The sequence below is a fragment of the Chelon labrosus genome (assembly GCF_963514085.1).
Source record: "Chelon labrosus genome assembly, chromosome: 17".
Taxonomy (NCBI): Eukaryota; Metazoa; Chordata; class Actinopteri; order Mugiliformes; family Mugilidae; genus Chelon; species Chelon labrosus.
The window spans coordinates 23,199,253-23,226,184 of record NC_140350.1 but is presented as its reverse complement, the minus strand read 5'-3'; the positions used below and the strand labels follow the sequence as shown (position 1 = coordinate 23,226,184).

General features: G+C 42.0%; 1 protein-coding gene across 1 annotated transcript in view; it reads left to right on the top strand.

Annotated features, from left to right (window-relative positions):
* Positions 1–26,932, top strand: part of doc2b (double C2-like domains, beta) — a gene marked incomplete at both ends in the record, with an annotated part of 136,448 nt that overhangs the window by 78,993 nt on the left and 30,523 nt on the right. The window contains 2 exons of the mRNA XM_084564241.1: positions 6,591–6,614; positions 19,090–19,164. Of these exons, the coding sequence (XP_084420367.1) occupies positions 6,591–6,614; positions 19,090–19,164 (99 nt within the window). The remainder of the gene's footprint in view (positions 1–6,590; positions 6,615–19,089; positions 19,165–26,932) is intronic.

Sequence of the window (26,932 nt, the reverse complement as noted above, 5' to 3'; positions counted from 1 at the left end):
CTGGTGCCTAATGAGGGTATGGGCGTTGCCAGGAGTCACACGACAAAGAGGAACAAATGCTGACTTCAAGAGAAACTCATCAAGAATCAGAGAACATAACGAAATTTGGGGCGGTAGCTCCTGGCTCGAATAGTGCAAATGGGGGGGGGGGGGGGGGGTTATTTCATAGCTCTGGGGAAGAAGCTCTCTCTCAGTCTGTTGGTTGTGGTTCTGGTGTTTCTGAGGAGCTCAGAAAAAGAGTTGTTGTTGCTCTTCAGGCTGGAAAATGTCAGAAAACATACAAAAATAATGAGAAAAGTGCCTCTCGTCGTCCATCTCCTGCATCTCCCACAATGCTTAGCGTGTGTGATGTATGCCGCAGTGGGAAGGGCCTATCAGGACTTCCCCGGGGTTCGGCACTTGAGTTTCTCATGAAGTATAAATTACCTGGCCTAAACAAACTTTTTTCCTTCTTGCAGCAAATTTCTCGCTTCTCGCAGAGTATTTAACTTTATACAGATTTGCTACCACATCAAGGAATGTTACGTGGCTGCTGGACTGCGATTGTTTTTCTGGCTTCAGTTTGTGCTCATGAAAACCGACACTGATTTGTTAAAAAAGGCCTTTGTCGACCCAATTGAGATACGATCTTTACATCCCTAAGTGTTTTAAAGGCATTAGCATGGATGCCTTAAAGAAAATATGTTTACAATCGTCACTGAGTTTGCTGGTATTCGTCAATATCATCAATAAACCCCAAACACAAAGTACAGCTGAGGATAATTAGTTGTTTAAAGGTTGTTGGTTGTGAAGGTACCTGTCTTTGTATTAGTTTTCGGAAAATTAGAAATTCCGACCTGGTGATGATGGTAGATGAAAAGTCAGGAAATCATGACAATATTGTTAGAATTTCTCTACTAAGGGACATGAATGGCTGCACCAATTTTCATGGCAGTCATCTAATAATTAGTGAGACACTGGAAAACAAACACCAGACAACACTGCCAATAGCGATTCTTCTAGCACGGCTAAAATGAAACACTTGGGGAACTTTGCAATGAAAGCCAAATATATTTTTTTTCAAAATATATTTGTTGAGTTGATTTCAAATCCAGATGTTTGGTGAAAGTTGCCAGCATATTGTCTAAAACTTGGATTTTTGCTGCCTTCTTCACCAGGTGACCAGTGTGTTTTGTCTTCCTGGACCTCCTGTAGTCCACAGTGACCTCCTTGGTCTTGCTGGTGTTCAGAACAAGGTTGTTGTCTGAGCACCACTCTGTCTCTCATGAGCTTGAGGGTAGAACACTGGAGGTCGTGTACCCAAAATGCTTAAAGTGGTAACATCGGCTAAAAGTTATGAGAACCCCTTGCCGTCTTGAGGCCAACTGGGCTAACGGTTACCAAGCTCACGATGGACGGGATAACTTGAAGTAGAACTGTCTACTAGAAGTGAAAACTTCAGCAAACCTGTCACAGCTCAGACCGCAGGCTGCTGAACATTTGTCATTACAACAAGAAGGCGCCGTCACGTGAACTTTTCTTCTGCACACAGTAGACACGACCACATCTGAAGGCACGAAATGTGCAGAAACATGGCACAATATCACAAAAGTCCACAATGAAGTACATATCATGAGTGCAAAACAGAAGAATTCTTAAGTAATCAGAAGAATGTCACTAAACAACATCAGTGTCTGAAGTGGAAATTTGAATTGCAGCTAAAACATATCTCGGAGCGCCGACAGGCAATTTCAAAATAAAAGCATGAAAGCTATATTAAACCCGACCTGTTGGAGTACACACATTCTCAGTTTCCCCGACACAAACAAAATATAACCCCGCATTCCAGCGCGGTACCGTTTCAAATCTCTGAGAAACACACTGCCACTTTATTTAGTTCCTCCACCCTCAGCCAAATAAAGAATTCTCCGCTCCCTCGTGTGATAACATTACGGTGCACCGAGAACCAGGCGAAACAAGACAGCCTCTGTCACCTTATAGAACCTTGTTATGACTCAACACGTCAGCGTGCAACCATAAAATTGTGCGAAGAACTCGTCTCTGCAGGAGGCCCGTCTGCCGTCCTTCGGATTACTCTGCTTCACGGGAGCTGACAAAGTACAGGCTGATTTCCAGCGTACAGCTGACTCTGAAAACAAAGCCCAAATCTTTTAGCGGTTTAGCTTCACTGTTAGCACCTGCTCCGTGTCAACTTTTAATCTACTAAACCTCAAACGCTGCAGCCACGTCTTAAGTGATTTCACTCACACCTGACTTCATTCATTCATTCATCTTCTGTGAAGGGTCATGGGGGGGGCTGGAGCCTATCCCAGCTGTCATCGGGTGAGAGACAGGGTGATTTAGAATCAACAATTAACCTAACGAGCGTGTCTTTGGACTGTGCTAGGAGGCTGGAGTACCTGGAGAGAACCCATGCAGACACACGGAGAACAGGCCTGGATTAGAACCCAGAACCTTATTGCTGTGAGGCATCAGTGCTAACCACCACACCACTGTGCCGCCAACTCCTGACTTTTGCAATTTATTATCGTAGCAGGTGATTTGAGGTTCCCTTTTTTTAATCTCCCTGTGTTCAGACCTAATAGGCTCTTACTTATCCTCGCTGCCTGCTGCTTATCAGCCTGCTAGAATAATCTGGATGAACACGGTGATACAAACATGAACCCATTGCGTTGAAACTTTAAAGAGGAATCACTTTCTTTGTTCCTTTTTGCCCTTGTCGCAGCGTGGCGCTGGGACGCTGACACGAGCCAGTCTGTCAGCTCGTCTGTCCATCTGTCCGACGGTTTGGTTCACAGTAAGACGTCTTAACGACTGCTGCTCAGATTGCTGTCAGACTTCATGAAGATTCTCCCTTAACACGGACGCTTCTCTGTCATCTGTCAGCATCGTTCAACACCTAGAGCTCCACTGTGATATTTCCTGACCTGACAAGTCGAGCTGACCGACAGTGGGAGCAGGGGGACTCCTCTGGGGGTTCCCACTGAGTGCTCATGAAGTTCCTGACAAGATTCATGGGTTTTTGGAAAAGTAACACCGGCCAAAAGAGGCCATTTGCTTTCTTCGCAGTTGCCTTCGGCTCTGGCCAAGTTTTGCAAAACAGTGCTGTCTGTCTGTCTGTGTACTTCGCACAGTAGAGCATATTCTGTTCTCTGAGTTTTTGCAAATTGATTATTTAATTGTTATAGAGATGTCCCAAGTCACAAAGTTTTCATCTAATTTTGAGTATTTGCCAAAACCAATGCTCGCAATTTTAGCCTTTATTAAAGTTGTTGAAGTCAATCCTATATGATAGACAACAGATCTGTAATGCGTCGGGGAAAAGTGGCTGTATCCGAGGTGTAAGTATCCTCTAGCCTGAGCATTTTCTGTGTTAACAGTGTTTCCTACAGCATTTGATCCTATTTGTGGTCCTAGCAGTGGGAGGGTCATCTTAAATATTACATCTGCCCTAGCTAGTTCTCCTGTCATGCTCTCCTACATCTCGCTCTTCATTAACTACAGCTACCTCTTCCTGACCCTTCCTAGGAGCTTGAGCTGCCACCGCATCACTGTTGATACCTCTTGCCGTGTGTTTCTCTGCAGAACGTACAGAGTGCTCCTAAAAAGTTGCTGAACCCCTCAGAATGTTCTACATTTCTCATTGAAAATGACTCAAAACATCAGCAGGAAGTCCTGAAAGCAGACAAAGAGAAGCCAGTCAAACAAATTAAACAGAAATATTATAGCTACAGTACAGTACAGCTGAGGATAATTAGTTGTTTAAAGGTTGTTCGTTGTGAAGGTAACTGCATTTGTCTTAGTTTTCGGAAAATTAGAAATTCCGACCTGGTAATGATGATAGATGTAAAGTCCGGAAATCATGACAATATTGTTATAAATTCTCTACTAAGGGACATGAATGGCTGCACCAATTTTCATGGCAGTCATCTAATAATTAGTGAGACACTGGAACAAAAACACCAGACAACACTGCCAGCAGAGATTCTTCTACCACGGCTAAAATGAAACACTTGGGGAACTTTCCTGAGTTTTAAACAAAACCCAAATATGTTATTTTTTTCTAAACATATTTGTTGAGTTGATCTCAAATCCAGATGTTTGGCCAAAGGTGCCAGCGTATTGTCTAAAACTCGGATTTTTGCTGGAAGAGTGATATCTATCATCACATTTTGTTGTCTAAATGTTAACGTTCCTGGTTCTCTAGGAACCATTTCATTGAGCATCAAACGTTTGCTTTTGTAAATCAGAATTTTTATTGTCAAGTAAAGCCAATTGATCTACTTCCTCTGTAATGTGGTCTTATCTTGTCATCCACACATATTAAAGTAAGTAGATGTTAGGTTATTTCATTCCTCCCTGGGTAGAGAAAGCGAGTTCCCTGCCCCTATCAGTGAATCAGACACTGTCTTTACGATTCAATTGCAACACCGAGACCTGTTTATTCATCGCTGCCTACATGACAACCTGCATTAACACTGCGCCATAGTCTTTTATTCTCTTCCTTATTCTGCAGACTGCCCTTTCATTGCCTGGTACGCCCACACTCATGTGGGAGCACACAAAACACACACTCTGGCTCGGTTTCTTAGAAATGCTTTTGCTCTGTTGCATTCAACGTCCTTGTTTGCATCTGTTTTCATGACACTGGTCTTACATGAAAAGGTTTTGTGAAACAATGCGTCTTCATTTCCAACCCCCGTGTTACAGTAAGTGGAAGAACATCTGGAAAAATCAGAGAAATGCTTTATTTTTGCTTTTCAACTCAACACATTTCGGCTCGAAACACTGAAGAAATGTCTGAAGGACATTCCCACGAGGCTATTCACAAAGGATGACGGAGGTAACTGCCAGGTCATAACCGCAGAGGAATCGATCGTGATTTATGTCTTAGCAGTTAATACAGCAGCTGTCGAGCCTTAGACGGCAAGCGTGTGGTGGATAAACAATAAGTCACAGGTGTCATTTGTGCCCGAAATCACTGTTTCGTTTGCCTTTTGTTATGATGTTTTACTAAGGCTGTGCATCATCAGCTTAAAGGAACAGTTTGCAGGTAGTTAGCTTAGCTTAGCATTATGACTGAAAAGTAGTTAAGAAAAAACACCTCCACATCTAATCCATGCATCAGCACAGGAGCACGAAAAACAACTATTTGTTTTTTAAAGAAAGGGAAAGCTGCTAGATAGATAGATAGATAGATAGATAGATAGATAGATGGGGAACCCCATTAGTTGGTTCTTTCTGGGGAGGTGTTATAGAGTCTTATGTCCTGAGGGACAAATTACCTCCTCAACCTGTCCATGGAGCAGGACAGAGACAGCAGCCTGTCACTGAACTAGTTTCTCTGTCTGACTATGGTGTCGTGTAGAGTGTGGTGGACATTTTTCATGATGGACCAGAGCTTCTTCAAGGTCCTCGCCTCTACCACCGATGTCGGGGACTCCAGCTCTGTCCCTACCACAGAGTCCTCCTTCTGTATCAGCCTGATAGTCTGGTAGAACATGTCCAGCAGCTTCCTGCAGATATTAAACCACCTTAGCCTCCTGAGGAAATAGAGACAACCAGTCCAGTTTGTGATCCAGATGTAGACCCAGGTACTTTTAGATCTAAACCACCTCTACACACTCCCCATTGTTGATGGTTTCAGGCTGCAGGTAACACTTAAGGTCTTGTACAGTTTATATTTATCTTTGTAGAGGTGTTCTACAAAGATTGTGTCAGAAGTGGGATTCAAACCCATGCCTCCAGCATAGATTATGCCTTAGACCGCTTGGACATCTTGACTACATTTCTTGTCAAGCTGCATCGTGCTAAACTATAAACTTATAGGCATTGGTAAGCATGGTTTTCCAGTCCCGACTGGCTGTGGATGTTTTAAATTTACCTTGAATGTACCTTATCCTTTTCTACTCATTTGTTTCTGCTAACTTTCTTCTTCTGGGATTCTTTTGGGATTTTTCACAGTTTTGACATAACAGGTTGTCGGGTAAAATGATTTAACATTATTTACTGCTTTCCCGAAGTTTATTGCTTCTTTGACCACTTTCCCAAACTGCAGCCTGGGCCAAGGTCTTAATAACAGAACGTGCATGCTTAAAGGGGATTAAAAGAAATTTGCCTCGACTTAATTTGATGTAATTTTTCTGCCATTTACTGGGAAGCAAAAAAAAAGAAAATGCTAAAGTTATTCAATCCCCGACTGGTCTTGTAACTCAGACACACTCGGATCCTGAGACTGAAGCCGAATGTTGCCTCAAACCCAGTTAATTTAAGCCAAATGTAAACAAATTAAAAAACAAGTTTGTGCCGACGTTTACTGTATCAACACACTGTTCAGATTTTGTTTGCTCAGAATCAGTTTCTCCACAGACAACATTTCAGCGGCGCTCTGAGCTTTACAGCCTGCTTGTTTCTGCTTTCTACTTCCATCACAGTCATGTTTTGTCTTCTCTTATCTGCATGTCAATTTAACTGCTTCAACTCTAATCTCACGTGATCAATGTTATTTTTTTTTCTCTTTCTCTCCTCCACCTCCACTCTTTTGCATGCTCTCATCTCGTCTGTGTGCGTTATGTTTGCTGGGAAAACAGCTTCCTATCCCCAGATACAAGAAGGTAAGCCGCTGAGATAAGCCCCAATCCCAACCAGTCCCCTCTAATCAATGCCAAGTTCTGTCCAACCAGCGTCCAGACCCGGTGAACCCTTATCGAAACCATCACCAGCCCCCTCGCCCCCCCTCCTCCGAGCTCCCTCTCATTATCATTGTAATGTGATTCCTTTACTTTGCTGGGGGAAGCTACATGTTTCCTGTGAATGTATGTTGAATGTGTTATTCCGTCTGGCCCATATTGCCAGCAATTATTCACCAATGAAAAGCAAACACTCTGATAACAAATAGTGACAGAAGCATGCGAAGCAATGTGGTGATCGACCACATTAGACTCAAAGGTCAAACACTTTAGTGGTTCTTTTAAGGTGGAAATCCATCCTTATATGCTAGATGTGGTCACTGTTCCGGTACTTATTTCTAATTAGGTGTTGTCATTCCATTTTTAAATATATTTATTTATTTTTTTGCAAACTGACATTCCTTGGACCAAAAAAAAAGCTGTCTTCTGAGAGATAACAGATGGCGATAGTGATTTTCTTCTTATCTCCAAAAGCCTTTCAGCAATAATTTACACTTTGTGCGTTTAAGTAGTTGCTTTTGCACACATTGTTCTGTAGCTGTGGCAACTGAGGGATCAACACAACTTTGGAAAATGCACGTGAGACATTTAAACTGAGAAAACGTTGAGAATAAAACGCTGAAAATGCAGTATACAGAAACTGTAATTTGTGGAAATAAAATATCCAATTTACTATGCACAGAGCCTTTTAGAAATAACTGCGTGTTGTGGTATCCCCCAGAAATTCCCTCCTGCTCTCATGTAATATTTCCGAAGATCCCTTCTTTATCTGCTTATGTTTTGTAAAGTTGTGGCATATACTGCCAAATGCAGAAAACATAAATTTCCCAGTTGCATAATTGTATTTGTGTTCACGGTGGAAACAGCCGATCAGGGGAATCCTTAAAAAAGGCAAACATGCAGGCTAAAATTACTCAGTTTGTTAGTGTGCTGTTGTCTCATACTGTGATACACAATGGAATACACAAATTAAATTGTAAATTAAAAATGCTGTGAGTCTGGCACCATCTCTACCTTAATGTAATGATCATCTGCAAACACTTGGTGTTTAGTGTCTATATCATGGACTGTATAAAGTTGGACGGTGGAACTGCTCCTCTAAAGTGAAGCTAAAGCAAGTAGAGCTCCCCCTGGTGGCTGGCTGCAGTATATGTCATAAGCTCCACCCCCTCCATGTTAGTGGGCGGGACTTGGGCCGAACTAAAACACTAAAATACACGTCAAATACATTTTTTTAAAAGATGGTTTCAGTCATTCTAGGTAGTTAATATAATGTTGATGCATGTTCAAGTGTCAAACCTTTGGTTTTCGTTACAATTATTATTTGTAGTTATTCAATGCTATAGAAACAGGATGTGACATAATGGCTACTATCAGTTGCCATGCCAGCCACTCTGTAAAACAGTCCTGTGGGACCGTGAGAGTTGTAAAACAAGTTAAGAAAAACAAGTACAGTGTATAATCCAACATTTCCTTGTAACTGGTGGAGGTAGAGCAGAGGGTAGTATTAATTAAACGAAAACCTAAGTAAGTCTGGTGGCAGTGTGGGCAGGGCATCGATAATACTCCCACGTCTCTTCACTCTCACTCTCTTGTACTGATCAGACTCTGGCTCCAAACTCACAAGATGGCGCTGCCTATATCCCCAGGAAAATAGCGTCAGTTTTGTCAATGCAAGCAAGTGGAGACGCATTGTCCATATTTATATACAGTCTATGGACTAGACTCACAGCTTATTTACTAAAATGCTGATAATTGCCCGCATAAACCTTGTGTCCATTATTTTATGCTAAACCTCAAAATGATGTTCTGTCAACATCAAATCCTGAGCTGCTCTCCTAACTTCTACTTCATGTTACAAAACAAGTGCCACAGTTTAGAGTACTTACCCCTTTAACGTAACAGGAAATTATACAAGATGTGACAGACTTTAATCAAAGCGCCGCTGCAATCAGAGCAGCAATTGCCGGAGGCATCGTGTTTTCAGGTAGTCCTCACGCACACACAGGTGTATGGACGTCTGATTCTTACGAGCGAGATGTCTCAGGAACACCTTCAGGAACACCTAACTTTCACAAACTTAAATCTTGTAGGATAAAATGATGAAACTATATCATTCAATATGCAAAAAAGTCAAAAGGTCATCTTCGTTTTTACATCTACATATTCATACTACTAGAGTGTGTTAACCACTAGATACTTAAATGTAATTGACCTTTGGCTAAGCCCCGCCCCCCTTAGTTACTGTTGCTACGTCCGACATTCTCTTCTGGGCTGTGGTTTTCTGGTTATCTATAAGGCTCTGGTATCAATATCAAGGAGCAACACTGTTCATGCAAAGCTGGGTACGTCTCTATTCACTTCTATAATCGTTATTACGAAGCAAACGGACTAACGTTACGCACGTATAACGTTGTATTTCTTCAGCGTGTGCTAGCGTATCAACAACTATGCAACTTAAGCTGTAACGGTGATGTTTTGGTTAGCTCCACAGGGTTTTGTGCGCACATCATTGGGCTTATCCATACCCTGGATGCTGGATATATACCGACAGTATAGCCTGCCGAGACCGAAAATATGAGACGCCTGCGTTAAAGTCAATGGAGCGCTGTGGAAAAAGTGTCGGACCCCTGTGGGAGCTCTCTTGGCTGTGATTGGTCAATCTACATTCTAGGGCGGGGCTTAGCCAAAGGTCAATTGGAGGAAACTCTACAGACTAAACGCAGCAACCTACAGTCTGAGGAACAACCGAGAACAACCGGACTTGTAGAGTTTCTTGGAGACGTTTCATCCAAGGAGCGTCTTCAGTTCTAAAAGACTGGTGGGGTGCAGCAGTCCTTGTTTCAGCTTGTTATTTGGATTTGCATAGCAATAGTGGAATCTTCATAACCGTCTATAAAACTGAGCTTGTTCTTTGCATCAGGCAGACACATTCAAATAGTTGGAAGTTTCTCCTCTAATTGTTATTTTGCTGCACTTTAGCCGCTTAACTTCACATCTCCTCTCCTCAGCTAATTATCCTTCCCTGCTACTTTCCAATAGCCTTTTTAAATGCTAGTTTAGCTTGTCTCAGTCCCTCTGCTGTGTTTTTCCACTAAATCAATTACTTGTTATCAATGACTTGACTGGCATTGAGACTAATGCGTCCCAGAGTGACCCCGCGACACGACCCCCACCTCCACCCAGCGCCGGCGTTGACATTCATCGGTGACGAATGGGTCCCATCTGTCGGCTCTCCGTATTGCCTGCTTCCATCACTCCAGGATCGACTCAAGCAGCCTTGACCCGAGCGCCGCCACCGACCCCAGGTGGCTCCAGAAGCATTAACCCCTTCTCAGACGTGACGGTGTGTCAGCTCCCTCTGGTCTACATCAAAGCTCCCCTCTCATCCATCCTGTTATCTTCTGCTGCTGGTGATTGATGCTTCCCCCACTTGCGTGCTAGCAGGCCAGTCAGATATGGTAATGAAGACGTATCCCCTGGCGATCAAGAGGCTGATAGCGCTGTGGAAAATAAGCTCCCAAGGGGACAAACAGGTTGGAAAATATGCATGAACGGTATTTGGTTGAAAATAAATGTGCAGTTTATATGTTCCACGCATTAAGAGGAGGAAACTGTTTGCAAATTATTCCACAAGACTGACATGACAAAGCTAAACATGCATCCTGTATATTAATGCAACAATCATTACAAGAAATAAGACAGATTTCCATTAATGTCAGTGATGAGCCCTGCACACTGTCTTCTAGTACAATATCTCTTCAACGTTCAGATATTATAATTTAACTGTTTACATGGAGGCTAAATAAAGTAGCTGTAGCTCTGAGCACTGTGCAGCGTCAGATCTGCCAGAAACACTGAATTCATTCATGTAGGAGAAGAACAAGAAGAAGAGGAACAAGATGGAGCCTCGTTTCAAGCATTGCTGTCCACACGGATTACAGCTTTGTTTGTCTTCTCAAACACTCGTCCGTGTTTCTGTCCCTCCTGGAAACTCGTCACGTCAACCCACGTGGAGCAGACCTGCTCAGAGACAGTGGATTTATTCCAGTAACCAGAGAGAAAAAAGCAGATTAGATCAGATCCTTCTACATCGGATCGCTGTGGCTCAGTAGGTAGGTAGAGCGGGTTGTCCTCGAACCAGAGGGTTAGGACATGCCGGAGCGTCCTTGAGTAAGATGCCGGGACTCGGGCTGGTACACATGTGTCTCATTGTGACGTAGCAACAGGTAGAAAAGCGCTTTATGACTGCAAGAGCATGACTACAAGAACATCTGCAGTTTATTTGAATTATAAGTGGAACATTAGTGTCCATGTAAATGCAGCCTGGGATGACAGCTTACAGATGCAGTCAGTCAACTTTTGCAACCCGTCAGACCATCCAACTTATTTTTATGTTCCCACACATCAGCAATTAAGCTTTTTAACCAAATGAGACCCAGGTTGTAATACTCTTTTTAATTTGTTTGTGTTTTAGTAGTGTTATCTGTTGCCAGTAATCCTGTAGACTGAGTGACACAAAACACACTGATACCAGACATCAGCAATTAGCTTTTGAACCAAATGAGACTCAAGTTGTAATACTTTAATTTAAATTTGTTTGTGCATCCAGTAGTTTCTCAGCGGCTTGGTGCAGCAAGCGTTTCCCAAGAACAATTCTCTCATACTGCGAGCACGAGGAGCTAACTGGCAAAAGTCTGCAGTGTAACGGTTTAACATCATTTAAGTAGAATTCCCAACGGAAAAGGCTCCACTGAGCGTCCAGTCTCTAGCAAACATATACACTAAGTCGTTCAGGCAGACACGTAACTAAATCACACTAACTTAAATATATGTAGCTTAGTTTAGCGGTGACTTTCTTTCTTGCTCCATCTCTTTCCTCTCGGTCCCATCCACCAGGTTACCTGGTAGATTAACTTGAAAATCACTAATTGGCTAATCAAACAGTTTGACAGCTGTCCATACCATTAACAAGAAAATGGTGCGTTCGGGAACCATTTGAACATAGGACATTCCATATACTTCCAATTCCATATACAGTGTTCCCTGATTTATCCCAGGGTTTACGTTCCCTGCGAAAAGTGAGAATCCGCGACCACATATTTATTTTATTATTTATACTGTTTTAAATGTACTTATTTTATTAATTATACTGTTGTATATGTATTTTAAACCTTTATGAACCCTTCCCACACTCTTATTAACCTTTTCCATACTCTTATAAACACTTTCTATGCTCTTAAACATACATATGTAATCATTTTAACAAGGGAGGCATCGTAGGGCTTTAAATTAATTAACTGCAACATCTTTTCATGCAACAACCACAGAAACACTCTGAGATCACGAAGTTTCATTGGCCGTGTTTTCCCGCGATATATCGAATTTTTCGTGATATAAAATTAGATATGTATGACTTAAAAATCCGCAAAGTGGCGAGCGACGACTGTAGAACCGTCCTAAATACCAATAATCTTCTATCCGCATTTTGCAAATTCATCTTTTGTGGGTCAGATAATATCCTCTTGTGGACTGGCTTTGGACCGCGGGCCGCATGTTTGACACCCTTGATGTAAAGTGATATAATCTCCTACTGGTTGAACTGTGATGCAGAGAATTTAAAAGTGAACAAAATGATTTGAATTAGCCAGTGTGAGTACGTAAAATTTAATATTAATTAATTAGTTTGTTATCTATCACCAGTAATCCTGTAGACTGAGAGACAGAGTGCACCCTGGACCTCTGTAAGCTTCATGTACTGCTCCATCCTGACTTCAGTGTGTTTTCAGTTCATCTTGCTCCAAAACCCGACACCACCACCACCACCACCACCACACATGCCGAGGCCCAACTTCCTCTAAAAGAGGACCCTCGTAATTTGCCCCCTCCCCCGAAAATGGAGCTCAGCTTCATTCCAAAGGACCCGAGGGCCGAGCGAGGCGGGGAGGTGTGTGCGGATCCACTCCCATCTGCCTTTTGCGGCGGTCATTTTTTTCCCCCTCCAAATCCTCGGTAATTATGATCAAGCGGGTATTCACAGTGTGCTCGTGCAATCAGCGGCGCGGTGCAGCTGTCTGCGTCGCACATAATGTGTCTCAGCTCGCTGACAGTTCAGGTGTTTGCTGATGGCAACAATAGAAGCAGATGAAGACGCCGCTGTAACCTCTCCAATCAACTCTCACACTGCTGTCTCAATAACTGCTTTGTGTGTTTAACCCCCAGTTTTAAAGGTATGATCATTTTTGAGCTGGTTCATGTTTGGATTGCGGTTGAACCGTGTTTTATATATATACAGCTGAATATTTTCCCATGTTTAGTTCACACTGGCTGCTTCTTGGATAAGAGAGGAGAAAATAAGAAACGAGATTGAGGAGAAAGGGTCGCGGCTGAATTTTGACTGTGTTGTGTTGCCTTATTTTAAAAAGGCACAGCAGCAGCAGAGTCCCCGTGCCTCTCAGCCTCCTCTCAGAATGCATCTTTTACTCTGATTAAAGTAATCCACACCAAGAATGTGCAGTATTAATTTTCCTCTGTCAGTCAGTCTGCATTGCATTCATAAAATAGCGTTAAGGAAACATATCTGCTTGTCGCTCTCTTGTCCCTTTTTGATTTTCTATCAGATTTTGTGCCACACAGCAAAATGTTTAAACTATCTGAAGATGAAAAGGAATGGCAGCATATTAAAACTTTCAGAATGAGATATGAATCCCCAGAAACTCAATCCAACCTTCTGGCGACTCATGACTCAGCCGCCAAACCCCATTTCAACAGACATGGGTCAGTTTTCTTTTTAAATCTGAGCGTATAAGGCGTCACCTCACCACTGCACTCTCAAGATGAAAACAAATAAAGGCCTACGGCAATGTTTAATGAGTTAACAGAAGGTAGTTTAGCTTTAGCTCTTGGACAGGTGGCGGGGTACACTCTGGACAGGTCTCCAGTCTATCACAGAGAGACAGACAATCATTCACACTCACACCTACAGCCAATTTAGAATCACCAGTGAACCTAACCAGCATGTCTTTGGACGGTGGGAGGAAGCTGGAGAACCCGGAGAGAACCCACACAGACACAGGGAGAACATGCACACTCCATATCCGATGGATTCTAACTCAGAACCTTCTTTCTGTGAGGCATCAGTGCTAACCACCACACCACTGTGGCGCCCTTTCTGTCTTATATCATAAAATATCAGGTTCCTATCAAGCAAACTGACTTCAATCAGGATTAGACTCTGGCAACGTCGTCCTACGCCACTTCAAACCGAACCTTGAACCACGCCGGTACTGAAAAGAAAAATGTTAGCAACTAAGATCATTTGGCAGCGTTTCTAATTTGCCTTTTCCCACGTCTGCATGGATGCCTTGTCTCCGGACACTTTTCTCATTCGTATGCTCACACATATCAAATGTGTCAGCACATTAAAGGGGAATTACTGTTTTTTTACAACCTGGACCTTATTTCTGGCATAAAATACAATCGTTTACTCACCCATATAACTTTGGTGTCATTTGGAGTCGTTCGGACGATAGTTAGAGCCGCCTATATCCATACAGTGGCAGTGACTGGGGCACCGAAACGCAGCCTCTAAATAACACCTTATCTGCCACGAAACTCGTTCATTTCACCAATATTTTGTTATGATACGCTAGTGCTATTCCCCGTTGAGTCCGGAGTTACCTGTTATCTATTCGTGGACGTGCAGCGGTTTGTTGTTCTTTGGCCAGCTGTTCCTCTCTCTGCCTCCGCATCCTCCTTTCAACAAGCTCCTCATCCGTATACTCAGGCTCAAAACGGTAAGGACGTCCATCATAAACAAAGTCGTCATTCACAGCCTAAGAATCGGAAAAATATTCAGCCACGTTGCAAAAAACAAGCAGTAGCAAATTACAGATAAATAAGCCGCACGGTGCTCAGAGATGACATGGTCAGAGGTTAGTAGATCAATCTACAGACCCCAGATGATGATAACAGGTAACTCCGGACTCAACGGGGAATAGCACTAGTGTATAATAACAAAATATTGGTGAAATGAACGGCAGGTTATTTAGAGGCTGCGTTTTGGTGCCCCATTCACTCCCACTATATGGATATATGTGGATCTGAATGACACCAAAATTATATGGGTGAGTAAACGATCGTATTTTATGCCAGAAATAAGGTCCAGGTTGTAAAAAACGGTAATTACCCTTTAACTCAAATTGCACCATATGCAAATTACCTTACCACTGCACCACCTCACAGATAGGCTTTTCCCGATAACCACTTTCCACAGGTGTAAAGAAAGAAAGCAGAAATCCAAGACCTGCATGCAGTGACTTTAACATTAGCTAGCTGATCAAAATAAACAGCCACAAATGGTATGTGCAGTATATTTCAAATGAGAGCGACAACAGATTCCTTGAAGGGCAGGAGATGTTCTACCCAATCAGGGCAAAGCAAAAAACAAAATGTAATCCTCTCGAACTGATAGCTCACCGCATGTAGACATATCAGTCTCTGTGACACGCCCAAATTAAATCAAAACGACCCAGAGAAAGTACCAGTCATCTGGTTAGTCTTTCCCCTTAAACAGATTTCATTGTCTGTTTCTATAACGTACTCCCCTCCCGTCTGGCCACTCAGTGTCTTTCTCTGAGATGTTGGAAAACTAAGTACATCCGCCGACACCGTCCACGCGCTATCACAACATGTTTATGGGAGCCGGCTAAAGAAATTAGTGTCACTGTGGTTTTATTTTGTGCAGACGGGATGTACAGCAGCAGCGTTGCCTTATTAGAGACACAGTTGAGTGTGTCATTTTACTGCCAGTAATTCCTGCTGAGTGCTGGGCTTTGAGCCGAGCGCCTCTATTAAGCCTGATAATTGTGGGAGGATAGACATCATATTTGGTTTATTTTTCCATTTTTGGTCTGTTAAAGATAAAAACATAAAGACAGGGGACAATCAAAAGACTGGTGCAAGGCTGATAATGAAGGGTTTTCTGTTTTGTATGACGGCAGTCCTCTGTGGTTTTCCAGTAAAATCTTTTCATTGTGAGATCCTAAAACCATTGTCATTTTAAGCTTTGATATCCTTCATCATTCAGGTTTACTATACATGTTTATCCTTAAGGGATAGAGTATAATGCAATTATAATTTTAAAGCCAAATAAAGTGAAGCTCATTCATCATTTGATATATTATCCACTACTATTTGTTGTCATGTATTATATTAGATTTTCTCTTTTGCATCAATTAACTGAGAGCAGCTCACATTGTAAACCACAGTAAATAAACTGGGATTTATTGCATGAACCTTTACAAAGTAATGTGGTGCAGGGGATGGGCCAAAAAATAAATCCCGTGAGACGAGACAACATCTATGATGTAAACCTCCCCTGCACGCTAACAGAGCACATTTCAAGGAGCAATATGCAGCAAGTTTCTGAGAAAAACAATGCACTCATACAAAAGTAATCTATATCGATCATAGTTTATGACCAAGCGGCTGAAAAATGCAGCAGATGTGCAATTCCTCAAATGGCCACTAGATGCTGGCTGCAATAGCGAAACAATCGGCATTCATTCATTCATTCATTTTCTGTAACTACTTTTAGTCTGGAGGGTTGCGGGGAGGCTGGAGCCTATCCCAGATATCATTGGGGCGAGAGGCGGGGTACACCCTATCACAGGGCTAACACAGACAACCAAACATGGTCAATTTAGAATCACCAATGAACCTAACCAGCATGTCTTTGGACGGTGGGAGGAAGCTGGAGAACCTGGAGAGAACCCACGCAGACACAGGGAGAACATGCAAACTCCATGGCCGATGGATTAGAACCCAGAACCTTCTTGCTGTGAGGCATCAGTGCTAACCACCACACCACCGTGGCCGCCTCGCTATAGACATTCATGTTAAAATGTCATGTTTACAGCAGAAATAAATGTGTCTACAGCCTGGTACAAATCAGATTGCTAGAGTCAGGCTTGCCAAGAAGGCACAACGGGTGGCCTTCTTCAAAACTGCTCTTTAGGAAACGTCACGGATGGTTTTTAGTCACAGTCCATGTTCATGACCCAGCAGAATTGCGAGATGACCCTGACTGCCTCAGCATGCCTGCCTGGTCTTAGTTTATCCTTATTTTCCCACGTTAGGGACGTTTCTTGGCTGCAACCTGTGGACTGTGAGTGTGTAGCCTCCGGGCAGTAACGCAGTGCGTGAGAGTTGAACGCCCGGGTTACATCGCTGCCTCCGTATCTCTGTGCTCTGTGTCTGCGTCACGGATGTATGCAGAGCAGCAGATATGCGAGTCTGTTTGACCGAGGGCAGGCTGTGCTGCACACACAGAGCAGAGAGTATCACAACAGAGGGGATAAAGAGTGAGATTTGGCTCCGTACACACAAAATCTGACAACACGGTGTGTAGAGGCTTTAGAATTGTGCCTCTGTGAAACAAAAACCAAGGTTGAAGTTATTTGATTTCTTGCTTTGTTTCCACAAACGCAGCTCCCTCTCTTCATTCACTTCTCTCTGGCTTGTGCTTTCTTAATCACCGTGTTGCTGTAACCTACTGTCAAGGTTTGCGGGTAGCGGGGTAAGGACCCGAGTGGCAGGACAGAGCGGGGTGACGCAGGAGTCGGCACACAACGTATTTAATGAAAACAAGAAAAACAGAAGGCGCTACAGAGGTGGCAGGTAATCTAAACACGAAGAGAGAAAAAAAATAAAAGCACTAGGGGAGGGTGACAAGTACAACGCCACGGAAAACAAAGCTAAAGGCGGGGCTATATATACAGAAGCGGGCAGAGGGGTGGATGACGGGACACAGGTGAAATCAATCAGGGCGGAGCACACAAGGAGAAACCAATGAAGCGATCAATGGGGGGAATCAGGAAGGAACACCAGACAGGAAACCAAAGAAGAACCATGACACCTACAAATGCAAGAAATTACAGCTTTTAGGAAAACAAACGACTAAGATATGGACACTAGTGTCTTGCTATATCAGTTACATATTGAGATAATTGGTAACTGCTATGGGAGGTGCCCGTATGTTGAAGAGTCTTATTTTTTTGTCCAGATCCCAGGTTGAAGTGTCCAATTCCCAAAAGTCTTTCCTAGCAACACTACCTAATACTGATCACATGAATCTTTCTTATGACCCCTGACTGAATTTTTAACATGAGTTGTGGTGTGAACTTCAGACATGTCCTGAAGACATCGTGTTCCCGAGAATGAAAATTCAGCATCATGTGTAGGAGTTGGATCCATGAATAAATAAGAAAAGCACACAAAAAGACAAACACACATTTCGCTCCGGAAACCCTCCCGGTCCTTTCTCTTAACGTCGGTGGCTACCCACGTGGTGTTGTCTTATTCAGTTATTGTATGAGTGACCTTTACATCCTCTACCCTCTGTGAGTATCATTGATTTGCTCTTCAAGGGAATGTGAATGTTTTTTTTTTTTGTTTTTTTTAAGTCAGTTCCACTGTTCTGTTTGGTGTTTTTCAGTGAAGTCTTGAGCCGGTACTGAACTTGGATATCTTCTGGATTATTGTTCTGATCCTTCAGCTCAGTCCAAAGCAGAATATCCAGAGGACAGATTATCACAAAATTGCATGCTAATATGCAAGTTCCCTGGAGGATGATTTCCCGTGACCTTTGCTTTGCTGCAGGCATCAGGTCAAAATGCGTCTTTGACCAATAGCAAGATTTATGCGAGCATATCTTCCACATTTTATTTACAGTGGTGCTTAAAAGCAGTGAGGATAGACAAAGAGGACCCAGTCAAACCGCTGAAAAACAAATATTATACACATGCATTTATTTATTAGAGATAATTGATTGCGAACCCATACTTTCAGTATCTGCTGTGACCCCCTTGTGCAGCAATAACAGCAACCAGATGTTTCCGGTAACTGCTGATCAGTCATCGACAGTGAATCTGTTCCTCATGACAGAACCACTCCATATTCTGAGATGTTGTTGGGGTTTCCTCACATGAGAGCTGCTTGCTTCAGGTCCTTCCACAACATTTCTATTGGATTAGACTTTGAGTCATTTTTATGCAGAAATGTAGAAAATTCTGATTGGAAACCTTATGCACTGTAAACGTGATGACGATGAATGATCGTGGTCTCCAGATGATGAATTCAGATGTTTTTGATGACCACCACCATCACAAGACAAAATTCTCACACCAAACTTTATATATCTTGCAGACTGTCATATATATTATTGCTCTATGTCTATTTGATCTTCCTTTTTGTACAATTGTGAGAACAAATCATCACCGAACAAATTACCCCCCATAAACCATTATAAGGAGAAACTGACATTAAATCAGGGATAACTCTGTAAAGGAACTTTTCATTTTCATGATTTATGAACGCTTCTCTGTCTTTTTTCCCACAGGGGCTCAAGCCGATGGACCACAATGGACTCTCAGATCCTTATGTCAAGCTGCACCTACTGCCCGGCGCCAGCAAGGTGCGTACTATGTTAGTTAATAATAGATCATTTCTATCACTGCATCTCTTCAGTTGTGACAGTTTTGCATTTCCTTCTCAAACATTGCTGTCAATATTGTTTCGTTGTGTTCCTTGGATTTATTGAAGGTAAAGCTTGATTTTCAGGATAGCCTAGCTTAGTATAAAGACAACATAATTGGATGAATTAGCCTCTGGGGACAATCTTTTGGGACTCTTTGGAGCTGTTCAGACTGAGACGCATCTGTCCATATCCGATACGAATGCGATATGAAACTACCTCTGGATGTGGTTTGCAACCGTTTGGCAAAAATCGGATTTCATGTGATCTGTCACTGTTCAGACTTCAAAATCGACATCCGATTCAAATCTGAATGGGCTAAAAATCGGATTTTGGCTGGCAGTCTGAACGCAGCCTTAGGGGCCAAGACATCCTTTTCTTTGCACTGATCATTGATTACAGGTCAGTTTGAGAATGAATGGAGATGTAGCTGACATCTGTGAGATCGTATGGTCTCAGGAATAAGCAGTTTATGCTCACTTAACACATTTTGTTTGCGGCATCTGCTTGCAAACACAATGCGTGACAAACACAATTCCTTGGCGGCAGTGTATGACAAGTAGGCATACAATCAAAGTTTGCTCAAACATGATTGGTAAAAACTACTCTGACTGCAAACCAGAAAGCTTCTTGTACCCAAATGTGGTCTGTTTCTGAAAGATGCTGCAAAGGAAAACACAGAGATCTGTTTATAAAGATTAAATCTGCACTGAAAGAGAAAGAGCTGGTACAAGCTGGCTAGTTATTTCTACAAAAGTAATATCTAGTTTCAGTACACAGTTCTCCTGGAATGAAAATGGATGTGTGCCGTGGGTCTGGCTGTGCATTTTGTTATAGTGAAGGTACAGTAAGGACCACACTCCCCTAGGACAGCCTTTAACCCATCCATCGCCAAACACTGGCAACAGGAGAAACACAGCATCGCTCTCTGCACCTTCCTGAGGGAATGATCACACAAAATATGGTTCAGTTTGTAAAGTAAAACAATGGCTGTCTTCTGCACATGTTCATTTGGTGCACAAAAACAACTATAATGATAGAAACGGGATCTTTAAATACCGCCTCCTGTTGTATCACTAACTGTATTTTCATTACATGAGATTTAATGGATCAAGGATGTTCCCTGAGATTCAGGAAGATGTATTTTTATTTTTTTGTTCTCGGCGCTGTGCGGAGAAGGCTAATGATCTATTTCACGATACGGGGAAACACCACAGAGCGCCAGCGCCAGGCCTCATCAGTGTAAACATTAACTGGCCGACCTAACGCAGCCGCTCATGATGCGCTTTACTTGTGTCATGCTGCGGTGTGGCGCCGCTTCGGTCCGCTCGGTGTCACGAGTGGATGCACTCGAGCAGACGTTTGATTTAGAAGAGACAGTGAAATCTTTTCCTTGCTTCCATCAGATCTAATATAAATCCTGTGAATGAGTATATTCCACAAAACCAAAGCTGTGTGATTATCCATCTACCCGACTCACCTCTTTCATTTTAAACCTTTTCAGAGTCGTCTCTTTTGATTTGTAGTAGTTTGCGATCTGCTCCTGCTATGGACCAGCAGCTCTGACTTAACGTTACGCATGTGATAATGGAAAATAACTAAATATATTCGGTCGTTATGGTCATAAGAGCTTCACCAGATGTTGATATGCCATGAAAATCCAATACGAGAAACAAACCGAATGTGTTTTATTGTACAATTAAAATCAAAATAAACATTTGTTTTAAGCTTAACAAAGAAAGACTGTCCAGGTTGAGATATAATCTAAGCCTAATAGATAGCTACAGGCACTAGTAGAATGAAATGAAATACAGTCACACTAAAGTAAAAAGCAACCAAGGAAAGATTGACAAGAGAGGAAAGATTATATTTTTACATACATTTAAAGGCTTCATCCTGTCTATAGTGACTTTTTACGACACATCAGACCCTTGAGTTTAACTGTAGAGCATATCAGGCTCAATTATTAAACAGTCTAACCTTTATTTGGTTTTATTTTGGTGTACTATTTGGCTTTAATTATGTAGGTTTATCATTTGTGTTGTGGATCAAGTTGCGCAACGGCATTTTAGGCCTTTGGGGGATTGAGTTTATTGTCGCTCATGCGGGAACTCCTTGGGAAGAGCGGGTTGAGGAAGCCGACGAGAGGAAACACACCAAGTAACTGGTGGAGGAGTGCAGGGGCAGGGGTTGGAGGACATTCTACAAGCCCATAGAAGTTGGCTGTAGAGGCTTTGCAGGACGCTCACTCTGCAAAACACTCGTCCGTTTGGGCGTTACAGGGGCAGCCAAGAAGAGGGCCATCCAATCCATCACTGAAGCTGCAGAGAGAGCCACGAGGTGCTTGTGGATTAAGAGGGCTGATCAGTGGGTTGCTACTGGGATGCAAGTCGGGCCTAACCAGCCCTGGCTGGGTTGCCTGGGCGAGGGTGTCTGTCACAAGACCCGAAACACCTGTTGACCCCAGGAAACAACAGTGATGATGCGTCCCAGTGCACCCAGGAGATGAGTCTTAGAGAGTGTATGCTGACAAGAGCCTGAATCAGTACTTATGTTCTAATGGTCTAAATGCATGTTTACTTTTGTCTACCACTTAAAGGGGAATTACCGTTTTTTACAACCTGGACCTTATTTCTTGTAATAAAATACGATCGTTTAGTCAACCATATAACTTTGGTGTCATTTAGATCTGCGTATATCCATATAGTGGAAGTGAATGGGGCACCGAAACGCAGCCTCTAAATAACACATTATCTGCCACGAAACTCATTTATTTCACCAATATTTTGTTATGATACGCTAGTGCTATTCCCCGTTGAGTCCGGAGTTACCTGTTATCATCATCTGGGGTCTATAGATTGACCTACTAACCTCTGACCTGGATGATGTCATCTCTGAGCACCACGCACACCCACGATGATCGGCTTATTTCACCTGTAATTTGCTACTGCTAGTTTTTTGCAACATACGGGGAATAGCATTAGCATATCATAACAAAATATTGGTGAAATGAATGAGTTTCCCAGCAGATAATTCGTTATTTAGAGGCTGCGTTTCGGTGCAACAATCACTTCCACTATATGGATATGCATGTCACTCTGCTGGATCTAAATATCATCCAAACGACTCCAAATAACACAAAAGTTATATGGGTGAGTAAATGATTGTATTTGATGCCAGAAATAAGGTCCAGGTTGTAAAAAACAGTAGTTCCCCTTTAAGGGCAAGAAATATATGTTAACTTCATCGACCTTGATTTTCTACATGAAAATTAAAAATTAAAAATATAAAAGGTTAAAGAAGACTAGACATTTGAAGCCCACATATCTACCACAGCCTGGAAATAAGGGTTGCGCGTAAGTTCATTTTCAAAGTTGATTCACGGTTCATGTTTTCCACTTTAGTGCCGCACAAGATTCTTGGCTCTCGTCAAATAGCACTTATTTAAAATCTATCGTTTCGGTTTGTTAATCTGTCGGGATTTAGTCGAAACAACCGCTGCAAAATCTGTGAAGTCTTTTGTTCGCTCTCCACGTTGTGATCATTTGTTCATGTACATTCTTTATTCGGTCTGTTCTCCATCTTTACAGTAGCCCTCAGTCATTTGCTGCACTCAGAGATCTGCTCGTCCGTGGTTAAAGTTCACACATCACACACTGTGACGGAGGACACGCATGCAAAAGCCGGTGTTATACAAACACATGCAGTTATTGGTCTTAGCCGCGTCCTGAGATGAATCTGAATGCTGGACATCTAGCTGGCTATCATCCATCTAACACCCGTATGAGTAACACTTGCGGCCCTGTTGTGTGCTATCAGTGCAAATTGCATGTTTTGTTTTTGTTGTGATCTCAGCGAAAGATCCCCTCCGACCGTCATTTGCCCCAAACCCGAACCGCCTTGCCTGTCATTTAGCGAAATGACTGAGCGGTGAGATGGATGAGCAGACGCCAGCGCTCCAGTGAGGCTAAAGTAAATTGTGCAATGCCCCAAAAAACAGATGAAAATGCAGCCCAGCATTTACAATTTTTCACCGTTTTAATATTTCACTCGGAGGAAAGTTTGTGAATGAAAGACTTGTTTTTTTTTTTATGTCAGTAGTTTTCATTCCAGCTTGATTTATGGAAGAGACTTCTCACAGTTTAATGAATGCACAGTAAACAGAGAGATACTTTATGATGGTGTTTTTGTCTAATCGACTCAGTCACGGCTGATGCTATTCTGGCTTCTTAAACTCTGAACTGAGGCCGCTAGATCTCTGCAGACAGATGGAAAGAGTCATCATGCCGCCCCACCCCTCTTCCTCGTCCCACCCCACCATTTATTGTCGGCTATGACACGGTGCCGTGACTTTTTATTGGGCCGTCACATTTTCCATCTCTTCGTATGTAAACTGAATAAATGACAGACTCTGTGTCATTTTGAGCCGCTGTTTCAGATTTAGTCTTCGGGCAAAAATGCTCATGAGCCTATGCTTCTGCGTCAGTTTGACGCCGTAGCCATGGCAACAGCCCAGACCCTAACGCTGTAACCTGACGTGCACCTCCCCCAGAAATGTAACTACGCGTCACGGCAACGCAGACCACAAGAGCTGCGTTTGGTTCCGCTTGGTAGTAACGTGTTTCCGCTTTAGTATTTCCGTCTGCCTCTCCATCTCAGCAATTTTCAAACTGATTGTTTTGGATCAATAAAGATGGAACACATGGAGGAAAGGTTAACGGAGGAGGTTCAGAGATACAAACATTTGTTTGAGTCGTCTTGCGTCTGCGACACAGCGCAGACTAATGTTTGGGTGGAGCTGTTACAGAGCGAGGCTCGCGAAGGCTACGTACGTAGGTTACAGTACTTTAAATGAGCCTTTAGTCTGTATTTAATTAATTTGTTTGCAGTGGTTCAGTTGTTGATTTAAAGCTTTGATTTGATGCTCAAAAATAGTAGCTGTATTTTATTTTGTATTGAAAAAAGTGCTAAAACATAAGACTTTTACCAAAACAGCAAATGGAAAATTGCTTACCAACACACAAACCATTCGTGATGGTTAAATTAGGACAAAACAGAAGAGCGAAACTAAACGGAGAGCCGTTTGCGAGCCATATAAGAGCCGGCTCTTCTCAGGGAGCCGAGCCATTAGAGCCGAATCTTTGAAACGAGCCAAACTTCCCATCACTAGAATATTTTATGTCATTGTCTTCATAACTAAATCAACACAGCTCCATGTGTGCAGAGACCGATGGTGCAATTTGTGTTTTCCTGCGAGTTAAAGATGGATTAATCTCAAGTTGTAATTATTAGCAGGAAAATCTGGAGTTTAGGAAGTTATAAAGCTCCGGGAGTGAAACTGTATCGTAATAATTGTCACACAACACATGGAATCGACTCATAAAACAAATCAACAGTCTGCCTGCTGCTGGTTTGATTTGGACAGCGCCTCCCCTTTTAATTACTGGAGTTATAGGAGAAATCTGCCAACTGTAGATATCATCTGTGATAATATTCATCCAACAGATTTGGTCCAGGGCAAGATTTCCAAGCAACCAGTCACCAGATTGCTGTATATTCATCGGATGATTCAAACAACAGCAAAATCTGTTTGTTTACACCGAATAAAACTACTGTACAATCTCTGACTGTGACTGTTTGGCTCCAGGAAAGCTCTGTGTGCTCTCCGTTCTGCAGACATAAACACGCCTCGAAGAATTTGTTAGAAAACACCTGGTACACAATCTCGAGTTGCTGTGGTTTCAGGCTAAAAATACTCCTCCTTTGAAAATAAATGACACACGACTACGTCAGCCATGATTCACCGCTTTACATGATCCAGAGGAAATTTTATTTAATTTATTGCTGTCTTCAGAATACAATGTGTTCCTTGGCAGGATTATCGGTTTTTAATTGTTCTGATTCATTTATTGTTTTTTTGGATTACTGAAGCTGAGTTTATTATTCTGGGATTTAAAGTAGTATTTAAACAGCTAAACAACCAACCAGCATCTCAGACACTCACTGACTGATATGTTCTTTATTCCATGCACAAGGCTGCAGCTATGTCTGAGCAAGGATTCAGGTGCACTGCATCCTGGATTATCATCTTTTGAGAACAATACTATGAGAACAATTTAATTCATTTTCTTCATTCATCTTCTGTACCCGCTTACTCCTGTTAAGGGTCACGGGGGAATAATTTAATTTAATTTAATTTAATTTAATTTAATTTAATTTAATTTAATTTAATTTAAATTGCTGTATGCAAAAAAATAAAATAAAAAATGTGTATTCTATACAGAGGAGTAAAATTGCTGAATGCAATAATAATAATAATAATAATAATAATAATAATAACATATATATAAAAAAAAAGTGTTCTATACTGAGGAGTAAAATTGCTGTATGAAAAAAAAATATAAAAATAAAAAAAAATAAAAAAGATAATAAAATAAAATAAAATAAATAAATAAAATAAAAAAAATAAAATAAAAAATAAGTGTTCTACACTGAGGAGTAAAATTGCTCTATGCAATAAAATAAAATAAATAAAATACGATAAAATAAAATAAAAAATAAGTGTTCTACATTGAGGAGTAAAATTGCTGTATGAAAAAAATTAAACAAAAGATAATTAAATAAATAAATAAATAAATAAAATAAAATAAAATAAAATAAAATACAGATTCTCCCATGCTGCCACCCAACAAACCACCTGTTAATTCACATAATCATTCAAAGGCATTTGTAGGAGCCAGCTGCTAATTCAGTTGTTGGTGCAGCAGGACACAAACTCAAGTCTCTGCTGTTAAAGTGACCATCAAACCTCGTGGTTTGATGGTCACTCAATTTATTTTGATATGATTTATATGAAGCCAGGAGTGCAAAGTTAGCACTGGATTAAACTGTAATGATCATTTATGAGCCGCCACACTCTCATGCTTACTTTAAGACTGACTGCATTATGGCTGTTTCTAAGGCCAAATGAACAGCAGGAAGTTATTTTTGATGACCGACAAAGGCTTTGCTCTCACAGTGTGACCGGAGCTGCATCAACTACCCAGCTCCTTTCAGCTCACTGGCAGAAACTTTTATGACTTTTCATGGATTATTTGACTAATAAATCAACTGAAACTCTCCACGAGGGCACGTTTCCTCTCGGATTTGTCAGCTGCCTCGGCAGGAGACGGCAAGACGCCATCACCTTCTTCCTGCTCTGATATTCTCCCAGCTTGTTCTCAAAATAATCATTAGGCTCAGTCTAAGAGCCTCATTAAGGCCCACTAAAGAGGTCATGAGTTCTGCTCGGCGCTTTAATCAGAAGTGAAGTTTCATGCTCCGCCGCGAAGCCAGATCACAGCTTCATCTCATCTGAGACCACAATCAGGCCCGATGAAACGGCGCTAATTATTCCAGATTAAAGTGTCGAGCGCTGAAAGGAGCTCAATAATCTAAAATCAAGACGTTGCGACTGGACGCAAAGTGGCGCAGCTCACAAACCGGACACTCGCGACATACAGTGGATGATTGTAAAATACTGCATCGTTAAAACAGCAACTGGCAGGAGTTACACATTCAGTGGCTGATGGATTTATAAAATTGGAATTTACTGTTTGACTTTGAGGCGAATTAATGACTTGATTCGTAGAAAAAAATAAGAAGAAGATACAGGTGTTATTTTGGCCTCATCCCTACCTCTCCCCGTCTCCTTCAGGTATCAGAGCTA